This window comes from Abramis brama, assembly GCF_963993115.1.
Source record: "Abramis brama genome assembly, chromosome: 4".
Lineage (NCBI taxonomy): Eukaryota > Metazoa > Chordata > Actinopteri > Cypriniformes > Leuciscidae > Abramis > Abramis brama.
This window is the reverse complement of record NC_139966.1, coordinates 26,542,325-26,557,461: the sequence shown is the minus strand read 5'-3', so window position 1 is coordinate 26,557,461 and position 15,137 is coordinate 26,542,325. Positions and strand designations below refer to the sequence as shown.

Sequence of the window (15,137 nt, the reverse complement as noted above, 5' to 3'; positions counted from 1 at the left end):
ACACACGCCTCTTTAGCTCGCACCCTGAGCATGCCAGCCTATTGGAGACAATAGTGATTAAAAAATTTGTAATGTGCAGGCTCGGGGCGGAAATCCGCGAGAGAAACAGGAGGCTGAGCAAACAGCAAAGCGCCATAGCAGCTCAGAGAAAGCTGTCCTCCTTCACGGCCTGAATGGAGCTGGACCTGGAAGACCATACTGCTGTGGCTGTTCCTGTGGAGACGTTTTTTTCTTAACATGAACAAAGTTTAAAACAAGTAGCCTAAATACATTTTGGAAGAAGCTACAAATCCAGAAACCGGAAGTAACCAGAGAGTGCCAATTCTCTTCCTATTAGACATTCTCTGGCGTGGTGAGCTTGTACCAATGGTGCGTTCAAGTCCTCCTGGGAATTTCGTACATACGAGGTGGGAAGTCGTGTTTACGACGTGAGGTGCGTTCAAGTCAGTTTCATCAGAGCAAGATGGCAGTGCACCTTCTTTTAATGAATTACACGAAAATACAGCAAGGTTTGTTAACTCCTGCTTATAGAATATGAAGAACAAAGAATGCGCATCAGGTGTGTTTTTCTTTTTATGTTTTTAATTAACTTATGAAGCCAATGTAAACTGTATCATTATATACATATTATATAGTTGTTATATTACAATGATATCATATTTTGTGCAGAAAGCTTACTTTGTTATAAATGAAAAAGCCTTACAATATCACTGCTAAATACCTGTAAGTATTGTGATATATATTTTACTATCACTTTTCTCTCAATTCAAATTTACCGTCAACTACAGACGTTGCATCCATTGATTCCACCATGTTTCTCACTGTTTCTCACTTTAGAAAAGTGCTTAGACCAGACCATTAGACCAGTACTTCTCACTTATTCATGGGATATGAAGATTTTTTTTTTTTTTACTATTTGAAATTTAATTCCTGATTTAATTTTCACTCACAATTCTGGTTATTTTAAAATTAAATATTAATTATGAATATGTCAATTCCACTGCTGCGGCCACAGCCATTGGTGAAGATTTCTTCAGCAATCTGTCACTGAGAGCGAGTGTGGGACATACTAGCCGCAGAGTACATAGCATTCAGCGTTTAGATGACATGGAACAATAGAGTTTTAACTGGTTACTGCCTTATAACCGTTTTGTAACTGTTTGTTATATTCTCGCCTCACGATTTGGATTTGATTATCCTGGACTCTGACCCTTGCCTACTTGATCATTCTCTTCTCTGCTGTTTTAATCAGGAGCCGTGAAGCTTGAACTGTATTATTGTTTCAATAAATTGAAGTAAAGCATTCTTCTGTTTTTGGGTCCTCCTTCCTCAGATCGTCACAATAAGAGGGAGAAAACATCTCATATGTGCTGCTCTCAAGTATAAGGGTATTTCCTTTCCATTAATGCTTGGATAAACACACCTACGTCTCCTTCCATTAAGAATAATGGCTAGTGCGGGGGCTGGGATATTGTCATGATTTTTGGAATGACTCGCGAGAGGAAAAAATTACGTTTTAGTTGCATAACACCGGTTAATGGAAATGCCGTCATTTCACAATATTTTTTTATCAACATTTAGACAATATTGCAAAAGTTGATCGCAAATCTGTAATGGAAACACAGCTATTGATATCCCTATGACTATACTCTAGTATACTCTGTATTAACCATTACATCCAAGTTACCTGCCCTTGACACTAATTCATATTTTTGGTTGTTAGTGCAACATTTATCTACAATTCAAATAAATTCTTAAATAAGCATTGTATCTTTCTTTTTCGGCAAGGTGCATTAAATAAACAAATTAAAATGCACATCATGCATTCTACAACAATAGTAATAGCTCACGTCATAATATTACATCAATAAATGTCATATAATGTGAGTGTTTATTGCAAAAAGCTATTGTAATTGTTGAAAGAGACTTAATTTGACAGCTCAAAGTCCAAGAATTTTGGTGATTAACAAACATTAACTACCATATTGGTGACTTCAAATCAAACATTCATTAAAGCATGAACATTATCTAGAACTAAACCTCTGTTAATTCTCAATAAGAACTTTATGGAAAACTGGTTAATAATAGGTGTAGATTTCAATGCTGTTTTGTGTTTCTTGTGTCATGTCAGAACTTTTGTTGTACTTCTAGTGCCATATTTGTTAATTCATTTTATTAGTCTAATTGTTCCCAGGTATCTTGTGTATATAGCCCTTGTTTCTCTTCTTCTTTGTTAGCTGATGCATGTTTGGTTGCAGTGTTTTAAAAGATTAGTTGTCAATGAGCCAATGCATAATCCTCTTCCAAAATACCCACCCCTTGCTCCCTTTCCCAAATCAGTCTGAGGTGTGAGGTACTAACTGTACCATAGGAGCATAGAGCTTTATAGAAAAGGGAAATCAACTTGTGCGGAGGAGGGTTCAGAAAGATCTTCTCAATAACAGATAGTGAGTAATTAGAAGTGAGTTTAGTATTTCTGAATATATAGTTTTGAGAGTATTAAGCACTAAGGGACTGCTACACAGTATTTCTCAGCTTTGAGTTATGGACAAATAAGAGGTATTTGAAGGGACAGGTGGACTGTGCAGATTTGAGATCAAGCCAGACTGATTTAGGGTCTAATAAACCATTCAACAATAAATCGAAGTTGCCAAGCCAATTGGTGCAATCTAATGTTCGGAAGGTCCAAACTAGAGCCCTGCGCGGGACTGTTTTCTTCATCCCGCTCCCGCCCGCGCCCACCGAATTTCTGACCATTACCGCCCGCTCCCGCAACGTATGTGTTACACTCCCGCCCGCTTCTGCAATATGTATGTCCACTCCCGCCCGCACCCGCAAAACTCTGAGAATTTATTCCCGCACAATAATAGAGATGTATTGATTTTGTGTCTTCTCCCGTCCCGCAGGAAAAAAACACGAATTTGTATTGCTATTATTAAAGAGATTCATGGGGTTGTTTGTTTCGTTTCCCTGGCCGGCATGTATTCTGGACACTTACACACAGGACAATGGAGGAAATCGAGTGTATGCTGTTTTTGGATGGTTTTGTTTTTGCTGTTTTTTATTCAGGATACTCCGTCTGGCGCATGCAATGATGACGCAGTGAATAGTGATAATTCTCTCTGACCAATCAACAGTGTGCCGTGTTTTCACGTCACATTTTAGTATTGCCTCAGCTCGCTCAGAACCTCGCCGGAGGTGGTACGAAAAAAAGTACCTGGAAGCAGATACAGTTACAACTTTTACACAGTGGAAAACCAAACAAAGGCGAGTCGAGCTGGTACTGCGTAGTGGAAAAGTGCCATTATTGACATCTCCATCATGTCGCTAGGCTACCTCCCGATCCCGCAGTGTTTTTTTTTTAGCCGCCCATTCCCGTCCGCAGCAAAGTTCAAACCACCCGCTCCCGCGAGATTTGCGTTGGGTCCCGCGGGACTTCAATCAGACTGCAATTACCTGAACGTTAATGTCTTTTAGCCATTGCAAACAATATGTATTTTTCTGTGTAGTGATGTACTTAATGTTGACTCTTTTCCCGCCAGCGTTTTTTTTGTAGTTTTTTTTGTCAGCCACCGCCAGCAATTTTGGTCATTTTCACAAAAATGTCATGGCCCCCAGACTATTTTGTTGTATGACAATCTGAATATGTAATATATCAAAAGAAAGTACAGACTCTCTGCTTTTAAAGAAAAAAAAAACTTTTATTCTAGATTCATGCATTCTTCTTTTATAAACACTTGAATGTAGGTATGTTTCATAAAAAATAGCAACATTCTGAGCAAAAAGCTGGAAAAGTCACGTTTTTGTCAAAGACTACACATCCAGATGGCATTCACAACGATGATCAAAACACAGATGGAGTTGATCGAGTCCATCAACAGCCCTAAAGCTTCAAAGTCCTAAAACTCGTCCTGGGTCAACATTTCATGCAGTGACATTAAGAGTTGATTTATATCTAATCGTATTCTCTTTATTGTCACACACTGTATACACAAATGTACCGAACATAGACTGTAAAAAAAAGATGGACGACGTCCCTTCATTCTCTTCCATTGGTGAAAAGTGAAGCCGCCAAAGTCCTAATAGGGCGCTGGCATCTTGCGTAGACTTGGGTACCAAATCTGCACAGTAGTGAGCGGGAAGTAAAGCCGCAAAGAAAGAGTTATGGACATGTAGAAATTAAAGTTAAAGCTCCAATCTCCTCCTGAAAATCCAATAAAAGTCTGTTGGTGCCTTGGTGACTTCATTTAGAGAAGCTGTCAATCGTGATGTCACATTTCCGTTTTTGTAGCATCAAATAACGAACTAAGACCAAACTTATTTATAACAAACGAACACAAACTTAAATCAGCGTGCCTACTTAAAATGACAGAAAACATCTTTGAAAATATTTTTATAATTTGATTGTTTATTTTCCATCACGTCCATTAGACTTCATGGGCAGGCGGGGTTTATGACCTATACTGAGCCACCGGGGGCAATATGAAACTAGAACTTGTTTAATTAGTGTTAGTTTTACAGACAATTTGGCCCCCTGTTCTAAAGTTAAAGTTTATCCACATGTCACATATTTAGAGTCTAATGAAGAGGAAGATGGTCAGGGTACAAAATTAAAGTTGATATATGTTAAACAAAACAAATTCGGGTAAATCCACAGGTGGACAGCAATGAAACGTATAACATAACAATACCGGACAAAGGAACTGAATTAGGGATGCATGATACCATATCGGCCCGATACTGAGCTCATGTACTTGTACTCGTAAAAATGCTCCGATACCAACAACCGATACCAGGCAGCATGTAAACAATGTTTGTGTTCAGACAAAGAAACACTGACAACAGAGGGTATAATTGGCATAAAAAAGAAGGCTGTCTATGAAGTTATTGTATCTTATTAGTGGAATATTAAACGAAATATAGTAACGCCTATATAGCTGTGGTGCGCGACCTGATAAGAGAAAAAGGCGCAGCTGCGAGCTGCAATGCAAGCTGGTCGAGCGCATCCCTTCTGTGAGTGGAAAGTTTGTAATTCAGTCAGATGTCAATGGCAAATAAAGTAAAATGAGGCATGTAGCTTATTAACGTTAACTGACGAGAGAGAGAGAGAGAGAGAGAGAGAGAGCACTTCTGTTGAATGCTCTTGATTGCTGATCGTTCACTCAGCACGTTATTTGGATTAAAACTAAATCGTATATGCAAGTAAAACATGAACTGCTACCTGATTTATGTATAACGAGTGGTTCCCTACATTATTACAGGACGTGTGCAGGTCAAGAAGTTCCATGAACAAAACATCCAAAGCGACCGCTCCGAAAACCAACGTCTTGATAGACAGCGCACGTATACTGAATTTAATTGTCTTTCATGTCTTGCGCTTGTAATTCACACAAGTTTATGTAAAAACGTCTGTCTTGGCGAGTATCCCAGGAAACAAAGTCGGTTATATCTTAAGTGAACGTAGACAGTATATTCAAATGGGGTCCGTGCGTTCGGTCTTAAAGGGCCAGCAGGTTTATTAGAGCAGGTTTTGATTAGTGTTTTAATGTTAATCAAACAATGGACAAATAAATTACTCACTGCTCGACTAAATAGGCTACCCTTTTCAACTTTACGAAAAGATCCATCTATATTTAATTTATACAGTAAAGAATATGCAATGTTTTTTCACATTTGATTACTTAATTCAAATTTCTGTACCTGTTAGATCTACCCGAACAACTCTAAAAACACTATTTCATTTGTAGCCTCTCTTTGTTCTATTGTATTTATTTGTGCTATATATGTGTACTTTGATTATTTGTTCTCATTTTATTACTGACTGCTTACTTGTCTTTAATAATGTTTTAAATTCACATTAATTAGGCTGGTAGTTTTTGTAGTATCAAAATTGGAATAAAGAATCGATATTTCACTGGTGTCTAAACATTTGTACCACTGACCTGATCCTCAGCACTGAGCCCTTCTTGAGCTGCTCTAAATATGTGATGTGAAATGATAGATAAAATATGATAGAGAGAAAGTATGAACAGTGAAAGTAACAGAAGCTCATTCAATGCATTTTAGCAGGCTTAATTAAGCATGAAAATAACTGAAGGAAATATATATTTTATGAACAAATTAAGCCAACTAATATGATTTATATTCTTTTGGTTTATCTTCTAATACATTTAAAAATTAGAAATGCAGTGAAAATACAGGTATCGGTTTTCAGTATCGGTATCGACGAGTACCAAAAATGGGAGTATCGGTATCGGACTCGTTCTGGAAAAAGTGGTATCGGTGCATCCCTAAACTGAATACTAACAGGTATGCTGTGATTAATGAAAAACAAATTTAAAAAAAAATTGTGGCAGGAAAATGAGGGAAAACAAATGAATACAAAACTGAGACCATAACTAAGACATGTCTAAACTGCCACTAATAAAGTACGGATGAAGACAATTTCACTCCCTGTTCTAAAGTAATTTCCAGTAACCAATGCTGATTTTAGGAAACCTCCAGAGCTGAGATTCACACAATGGGCTTTTTGTTTCTACGCGCTGTAACCGGTAGACCAATTACAACACTGCTATTTCCAGTATGAGCTCGCAAATGAAGTTTCAGGTCTCTTCGATATGTGAAACTCATGTTACACTGAAGACACATGAAAGGTTTCTCTCCAGTGTGAAGCCTCATGTGGACTTGATAGTTTCCTTTTTCATTGAAACCTTTTCCACACTGTTGGCAGGTGAAAGGCTTCTCTCCTGTGTGAAGTCTCACATGAACATCGAGGTTTGATTTGCTTGAGCAAGTCCTTCCACAGTAATGGCACATGAAAGGCTTCTCTCCAATGTGACTTATCACATGCCACTCAAGGTGATTGCTGTCTGTGAAACTTCTTTCGCATTGGTGACATTTAAAGTAGTTTTCTCTTGAGTGTAGCCTCATGTGGCCATTAAGGTTTAATTTACGTCTGAAACTCTTTCCACATCGATCACATGTGAAAGGCGTTTCTCCAGTGTGAATTCTTTTGTGGTCATTCAGTGTTCCTTGATGTGCAAAACTTTTTCCACACAGTTGGCAGGTGAAGGGCTTCTCTCCAGTGTGAACTCTCATGTGCACTTTAAGGCTTCCTTTTCCAGTGAAACCTTTCCCACACTGTTGGCAGGGGTAAGGACTCTCTCCATTGTGAATTCTCACGTGAGCTTTAAGGTTTTCACGTTTACTGAAACTCTTTCCACACTGAAAGCAGGTGAAATAACGTCTACCCCCCGTCTTTCGTGCTCTTTTTCGTGAGGGAGTCTTTTCAGTCTGCGAGCAGCTAGGATGGTTTTCCCCAGTTATGAAATCATGTTCCTCTTCCTTTACAACGTTCAGTTCTTGAGTCTCATCTTCCAGCAGCATCGGGTCTAAGGTGAAAATAGATAAATACAAGTTTAAGCCCAGTTTAATGGCACAGAATGAAAAATAAATGCATACAAGGTTCAGGCTTCTCAAGCCAACATCAACATTTGTTCAACTTTAGCCTCTAGTTGCAAATTGTGGCAAGAATTCCCATCTCGCTTTATTAATGATGTCATCAGTGATTAGTCAATGTCCGCTCAACTTTAAATCACCATAACTGTATATAATATGATGCTATAAAAATTCTAAGATCCACACTGGGAATATGGAAAAAATAAAAACAACGGCTTTAGTTGGATAACAGAGGCTATGGTGAATGAAATAGGTCAGAAGTACTATGATTTCTTGCCTACATTGATATGGTCTCTGGCCCTTGAGATCCACTTATCTGCAGAGTTCTGATCAAACACACCTGAACAAGCTAATCAAGGGTTTTAGCATACCAGTCAAGTCAAGTCACCTTCATTTATATAGAGCTCTTAACAATATTGTTTCAAAGCAGCTTTACAGTGTTAATAGGAAATTAAAATAACAGAGATTGTTTTGGCTTTACAGCAGCTCTAGAATAATTTTATTGTCCAGCTAAAGTTGGTTTTGATTGATTCTCTTCCGTTGCGAAGATCATTAGTTATTAACTTAGGGGCCACTTACACGACACCGTTCTAACAGTAAACCCTTAATGTGCCCGACCATTTGCACAACAACAGTGCCTGGTGGCTCGAGAACGCAAACCTTGAAAGGTTCCAAGGTGCAAGCGTTGAATAATTTTGAAAAACGTTATCTCTGCGTAAACCTCAAAAACGTGAATCTGTGAAAACACTGACCGGGTGTAGCCTACATGCATATTACGTGTCTTGACTCTAGGTATGAGTGTTTGAATGTGTGTAGTCTTTCTTTACAAATTTACCTCACCAAATTATGTGTCTGGCCTTAAAAAATCATAATACAGATACCAGGGAATGTAAAGCCAGCAGCCTGTAGCCCAAGACTGGTTGCCCACTGAAGCTAAGCAGGGCTGAGCCTGGTTAGTACCTGGATGGGAGACCTCCTGAGAGGTCATCCAGGTGGATGCTGCACATTGGTGGTGGTTGAGGAGATTCCCCCTTCCATGTAAAGCGCTATATAAATGTAACAAATTATTAAAGTCAGAGATATCAAAATTTGGAGAATGTTTAAAAAAATTCACAAGTGTTTTTGCGAAACCATTATATCTCTGGAACACTAGGTGGCACTGTATTCTTATCATCATTAAAGATATTGCAATTTATGACAAAATTCAAAATGACGGACTGATGTTTGTCTGATCTGGACAAAATCAGCACAGATTCAGCATGACACCAAGAGACACCAATATTATGAGTTTCTGACAAGCTGTTAAATTAATAGCAATAGCTATTTTCGTATCTTGTGACCCATAGGCGGCGCTGTTCCCATCTTTTGTTTCCCCTCAGAGCATGGTTTTGATGAAGTGTACCAACTTTTGTTTTGATTAATCAAAGTCTGGCAAAGATACAACCTCTGAATCCTTTGGTAAACATTATAAAGCTTGTGATCAGGGCTGTGCGATATGACGATATACATCAGATGGATGAAATAAAATCTCTATCGTTTCATATTTTGCATCAGTTATTTGGTGGTGTCGCAAAAATACATTGTTTATTGGCAATATTTTTTCATCATTTGGATGACTGCAATCTTACACGCCACCATTAGGGATAAATAACATGTCGAGTGAAGGGGAGACAGAAACTGGTGGCCCGAGCAGGAGAGGGACCAGCCAGAACAAATCGAGGAGCTCGTTTCTAAACGAGGGGCTACCTCTGTAGCATGGACAGGGTTTGATTATGAAAAGTCTGACACAGATCAAAAAACTGTACTTTGCAAATTATGTCAGACGCCGGATACCAGAACAGGCTCAAAACACCACTAACTTCACTCGCATTATTGACGTAATACATCATTCTTCATATATAACAGCACAGTGAGGCGGTGGTCAGGCTGCACAGCACAGATTGTACTACGGACTATTTCAATTGAGCAGTGTAACTTTCTAATATGTTTAGTTGACTGCATTTTATTTTGATTATGAACATTTAGCTCAAAATAAATATGAATAAAACAATCATAACGTGTAATAATAAATGATGAATATATGGATCAGTTAATATAAATGTAGTAAAATTAATATTACAATCAATCAACCTGTTCGTCCTGTGAACACTCAGTGTTAATTGTTTATTAATTCTAAAAAAAAAGTTCATTTCCGGGGGAGTGAAATGTCTTTCTTACTGTACATTACTACTAAGAGCCTGTAGTGAAAATCTAAACTGTAAAATAAACTTTGTTGCAAGCAGAGAATCAGAACCTTTTGCACAAGTTTTATTAACTAATTAACTAATCTAAACAACACATTCACATAAAAATGGTAAGAGACAGTATGAAACCGGGAGCAGGAAATGGAACTATGGAAAATATCCATCAGCTTATCATTATCAGAGCACCTCATTAAATATATACATGCATGGCCTTTGCAGTGAAAGCATTTTGTGAAGTTCCTGAAGAGGGATTTTGATGGTACCTAGGGCTGTCGCGATAACCGCAATATTGTAATACCGCGCTATTGACAAGCAAACCGCAGAGGAAGGATAGCAACCGCAGAAACCGCAGTGCTCAGGTTTTTTTTTTTTTTTTTCATGAGGCTGTGGCCTTCTTGTTTTACAGTTTGTCACTGTGCATTCAATGTTAAATAAATTAATGATACAATATGGTTACGACTGTTATTTTCCCGCAAACCGTTGTAGCTGTTTCGTTTGTTTTGAATAGACCTGCTGAAACAATGGCAGGCGCTCTCATCCCAAAACCCAATGTCACGTCGCCAGTTTGGGAACATTTCGGCTTTCAACCCAATGAAAAGGGCGAGCCAGCGAATTTAGATGAGCCCATATGCAAAATTTGCGGCAAAAAGGTTCCTGTGACACGCGGCAATACATCTAATTTGAGGTGTCATCTCGCTAACTGTCATCCAGCCATTGAAGCGCAGCTGCCCCCTCAAGCATCAGGTCGCGGAGCAACATCAAAAAGAACAGCTGAGACCGGTACCGGCCGACAGTTAGGAGTAGCTGAAGCCTTTGCGAAATCTGTAAAATACAGCCGTGAAAGTAACAGGCATAAATGCCTTACAGCCGCTGTAACGCAGTATCTAGTTCAGGAGATGGTTCCATTCAACACTGTGGAGAAACCTGCATTCAAGTCAATGCTTCAAAAATTTGACAAGCAGTACGAGTTGCCGGGCAAAACTTACTTTTCAGAAACTGCTGTGCCGAAAATGTACAGCAGGGTAAAGACATCGATCAAAAGCGAGCTTATGAATGTTGATTACTTTTCTGCCACAACCGATATGTGGTCAAGTGTCAATATGACTCCTTATATGAGTCTAACGGTTCAGTATCTCAGCATGGAATGGATTCTGAAATCACGGTGCCTCGAAACAGTGTTTATGCCCGAAAACCACACGTCCGACAATATTTCGGATGCCCTCCAGCACGCATTTGAAGAGTGGTCCCTGGATGAGAAGAAGCTGGCCTGTATCACTACAGACAACGGGTCCAACATCGCTGCAGCAGTCAAAAAGTTGAACTGGCCGTGGCTGAACTGCTTTGGTCACAATTTACATTTGGCAGTTACAAACGCAGTGGCAAGCGTAAAGGACCGCACAGCCCGAGCAATGGGCCTGTGTCACACATTGGTCAGTACATTTTCTCAGAGCTGGTTGAAGAGAAGAGATCTAGCGAAAGCACAAGCGGAACTTCAAATTCCTCAGCATGGCCTCATACTGGTAAGTTATAAAATTTAAACTACTTGCTAACTTACTGATCATGTTATTAGGCAATAAATAAAAATGAAATTATAAAAATTAAACAATATAGCCTACTGTTACAATAGCATACTTGTCTGTTGGTTGCTGGGTTTAATGTATTTTTCTTTTAAAATAAATATTTTGAATCAAAAATTATTTCAAAAGGTAGGCTAAGATATATTGAAGAAAAAACATTTAGGCTAACTTCAGCTCAATTTAACGTCAAAATGCAGTGCTCCCATTGAAAACGATTGGAAAAGTACGCTACCCGTGGGGAAAAAAGCCGTGGACACACAGCTTTAGTGTTTGTCTGGTCATGTTATCTCACCATGTATGTCCACATAAGGCTTGATGCCAAATAATAGCGCTTTATTTAGGACACTCATATGACATTCTTTAAAATTATCATTAATTTCTGTACAGCTGGAGATTTTAATAAGGATTAAATCTGTGAGAATGAAACCAACCTGTTTGTTCCTCAGTATCTCTGTGTTTCAGTGTTTCATCAATCTTCATGTCTTCACTCTCCTCTTTAATAAACTCCATCTTTATAAAAGTGTGTCACGTGGATCTCAGTCGCTTCACCAGGAGTTTTTCTGTGTGTTTGTCCTGTTTAAGATGAGAATAATTAACGTTAAGAAGCGTTTCAGTAAGCTCTAGCAGCTAGTTCAGTAGTTCAGTTCACTGGTAAGAGAGTCAGTCAGAGTGAGAGTTAATGGACTTAAACAGTAGCCAAAAAAAATAAATAGTACTAAATGAATAAAACAGCACAAATAGACATGGACACATCACTAGCCTACTATGATTCGTTTACTTAGAATTTATTTTGGTATGATGTGTAGATTAATATAGACTGCACTTTCATGAAAACATTCGCTTTTGTTTTTTTACTAACGTTACACACGTTTGCGTTCGTTAGACTCGGTGATTCGAGCGCTTCGGATCACTGAATCATTTCGCGAAGCATTTGGTTTAATTGATTTGAGTCAAAGTCTATAGAATATGACTTAAAAGGTTTGTTTGAGTTGCCAAAAGCTCCGTTTCTCCACCCCTACTGCGCTTTACTCACATTCTTAAACGTTTATTAATGGTTAAGCATAACAACGTTACATTCAGTGACATATAACTCATTTCAAAGCTCTCATAAAGCTATAAAACAGTCCAAGTCATAATCTAACCGAGCCAAGCAGGATTTATATCGATCTAAACAATTAAAACACAAACCTTTATTCAGCAGAATCACAGCAAATGCAGGAGCAAAGAGGCACAGCAAAGGCGCAGCCATATGACGTCACACCACCGAAACAAAATAAAAGTATCGGTCAAAAGTTTGGACACACTATTATTTTTAATGTTTTTGAGTTTCTTATGCTCATCAAGCCTGCATTACTTGATAGAAAAAAACAGTAATATTGTGAAATATTATTACAATTTAAAATAATGGTTTTCTATTTTAATATACTATAAAATGTAATTTATTTCTGTGATGCACAGATGAATTTTCCTCAGCCATTACTCAGTCTTCAGTGTCACATGATCCTTCAGAAATCATTCTAATATATTGATTTATGATTAATGTTGGAAACAGTTGTGCTGCTTAATATTTTTCTGTAACCTGTGATACTTTTTTCAGGAAACTTTAAAAAAAAAAGTTAAAAAGAAAAGAGTTTATTCAAAATACTAAATTATTCAAAAGTCTTTACTATCACTTTTTTATCGAGTTAACACATCCTTGCTAAATTAAAAAAATAAAAATAATTACTGACCCCAAACTTTTAAGTAGTACTGTATAAATTAATTAAAAAAATTGTGTGAGATTTTGCAAAACAGTTTATTCCCGATATCACGATATTCAAATGCAAATAGCTCCATTTTAACATCTTCTTTAGACAATATCTGCCCTCTCTCCTCCAGGCCAGCATGCGCTCCTCCCTCTAACCCCTGGTTATCTGAGGTTCTTCGTGAACACCGGACCGAACTCAGGGCAGCGGAGAGGAAATGGCGCAAATCAAAAGACACATCTGACCTGAGTATGTATAAATCTCTCCTGTCTTCCTTTTCTGTGGATGTTCATGCTGCAAAATCTTCATATTTACACAAGATCAACAGCGCCTCCAACACACAATTACTTTTCAAGACATTCAACTCTCTCTCCTCTGTCGTCCACCACCACCCACCTCCTCTTTAACTGCTGATGATTTTGCTAACTTCTTTACCAACAAAACAACAACTATCAGCAGTCAGTTCTCAGCTCCACACACACAGGAACCCAGACCGACCCCTTCCATAGCCAATAACCCTCTCTCCTCCTCCTCTTCGCTAACCGAGGAAGAAGTATCTACACTTCTCCTCTCCAGTCATCCTACCACCTGCCCTCTAGACCCCATCCCCTCACACCTTCTACAAGCCATCTCTCCCACACTTCTACCAGCACTCACACACATCATCAACTCTTCTCTCCATACTGGCATTTTCCCTACAGCATTCAAGCAGGCTCGGGTTACTCCACTGCTTAAAAAACCAACGCTAAACACATCATTTGTAGAGAATTACAGACCTATCTCTCTCCTACCATTCATTGCGAAAACACTTGAAAGAGCTGTTTTCAACCAAGTAACATCCTTCTTGTCTCCGAACAACCAGCTGGATGTCAACCAATCTGGCTTCAAGAAAGGGCATTCAACTGAGACTGCATTACTGTCGGTCACAGAAGCCCTACAGACCGCAAAAGCTGCTTCCAAATCTTCAGTTCTCATTCTCCTGGATCTGTCTGCTGCCTTTGAAACTGTGAATCATCAGATCCTTATGTCCACTCTCTCATCACTGGGCATCACAGAAACTTCCCTCCACTGGTTTCAGTCCTGTCTCACAGGTAGATCCTTCAAGGTCGCATGGAGAGGCATTTTAAAAAGTGCCAAGACAATGTTTGAGCTCATATATCGGTAACCTGTCATTGTGTTGTTCTTATATTACAAAACATGTTTCAAATTATTATGCAAGTGACATATTAGTTGGATTTCAGTACAATACACATTCAGATTTTAGTTGTTCAAAGAAAGCGTTTGTTTTATTTCTCCATATCTTTTTAAGGACTGGTATCAATCTCAGACAGGTTTGTTAAATAGTTTGCTAAGTGGCAATGGAAACCCTACTTAAAGAGGTTTTTCCAGATTATTAAGCAAGTCACAGGATGAAATGGTGCAATGTTATGCAAAAGGCATGAAGACAACTAAAATTGTGTGAAAACTGAATGGAGATTGTCAAACTATCATAAGATTTGTGAGTAATTTACAGCACAAGGGAAGTGGTCAGATAAAGGCTTATTAATTAAAGTTTCTGTCAAAAAAAATTACATTAAAAGGACAGCTATAAAAAAAATAAAAAGCCACTGTTGGTATTTGAAGCTGCTGGTGTCTCTGGAGTCTCAAGAACCTCTCCATGCAGACTGGCAGTTGTGTGTAAAGTTGCATTTCTGCATCCCCTAGATCAGGGATATTCAACTAATATTTAAAGAGGTCCAGTTAGAGAAAATTTCTTGAAGCAAAGGTCCGGAAGATCATAATATCTAACTATTTAATGTGATATATATTTAAGTAGCCTAGTAGTTGTATCAATACCTGACTGCCAAATCAAATGCATATGTCTTCTTCCGCTTATCCGGGGCCGGGTCACAGGGGCAGCAGTCTAAGCAGAGATGCCCAGACTTCCCTCTCCATAGACACTTCCTCCAGCTCTTCCGGGTGGACACCGTGGCGTTCCCAGGCCTGCTGGGAGACATAATCCCTCCAGTGTGTCCTAGGTCTTCCCCGGGGTCTCCTCCCAGTGGGACGTGCCCGGAACACCTCCCCGGGAAGGCATCCAGGAGGCATCCGGAAGAGATGCCCGAGCCACCTCA

The 15,137-nt window shown here is 38.8% G+C and overlaps 1 protein-coding gene across 3 annotated transcripts; it reads right to left on the bottom strand.

The window, feature by feature from the left end:
* Nucleotides 1-3,684: 3,684 nt before the first annotated feature.
* Nucleotides 3,685-12,538, bottom strand: LOC311080529 (uncharacterized protein). 3 transcript variants are annotated; one of them, XM_084110522.1, is made up of 4 exons: nt 12,467-12,538; nt 11,710-11,851; nt 8,419-8,504; nt 3,691-7,391 (listed from the first exon to the last, which is right to left on the bottom strand). In XM_084110522.1, the coding sequence occupies exons 3-4, from the start codon at nt 8,444-8,446 to the stop codon at nt 6,514-6,516; spliced, it is 906 nt and encodes a 301-aa protein (XP_083966648.1). In that variant the 5' UTR covers nt 8,447-8,504; nt 11,710-11,851; nt 12,467-12,538; the 3' UTR covers nt 3,691-6,513. The 3 variants fall into 3 exon arrangements, with proteins under 3 accessions (XP_083966646.1, XP_083966648.1, XP_083966647.1); XM_084110521.1 differs by lacking the exon at nt 8,419-8,504 and having other exon boundaries at nt 3,691-6,453; nt 6,499-7,391; XM_084110520.1 differs by lacking the exon at nt 8,419-8,504 and having other exon boundaries at nt 3,685-7,391.
* Nucleotides 12,539-15,137: the final 2,599 nt, after the last annotated feature.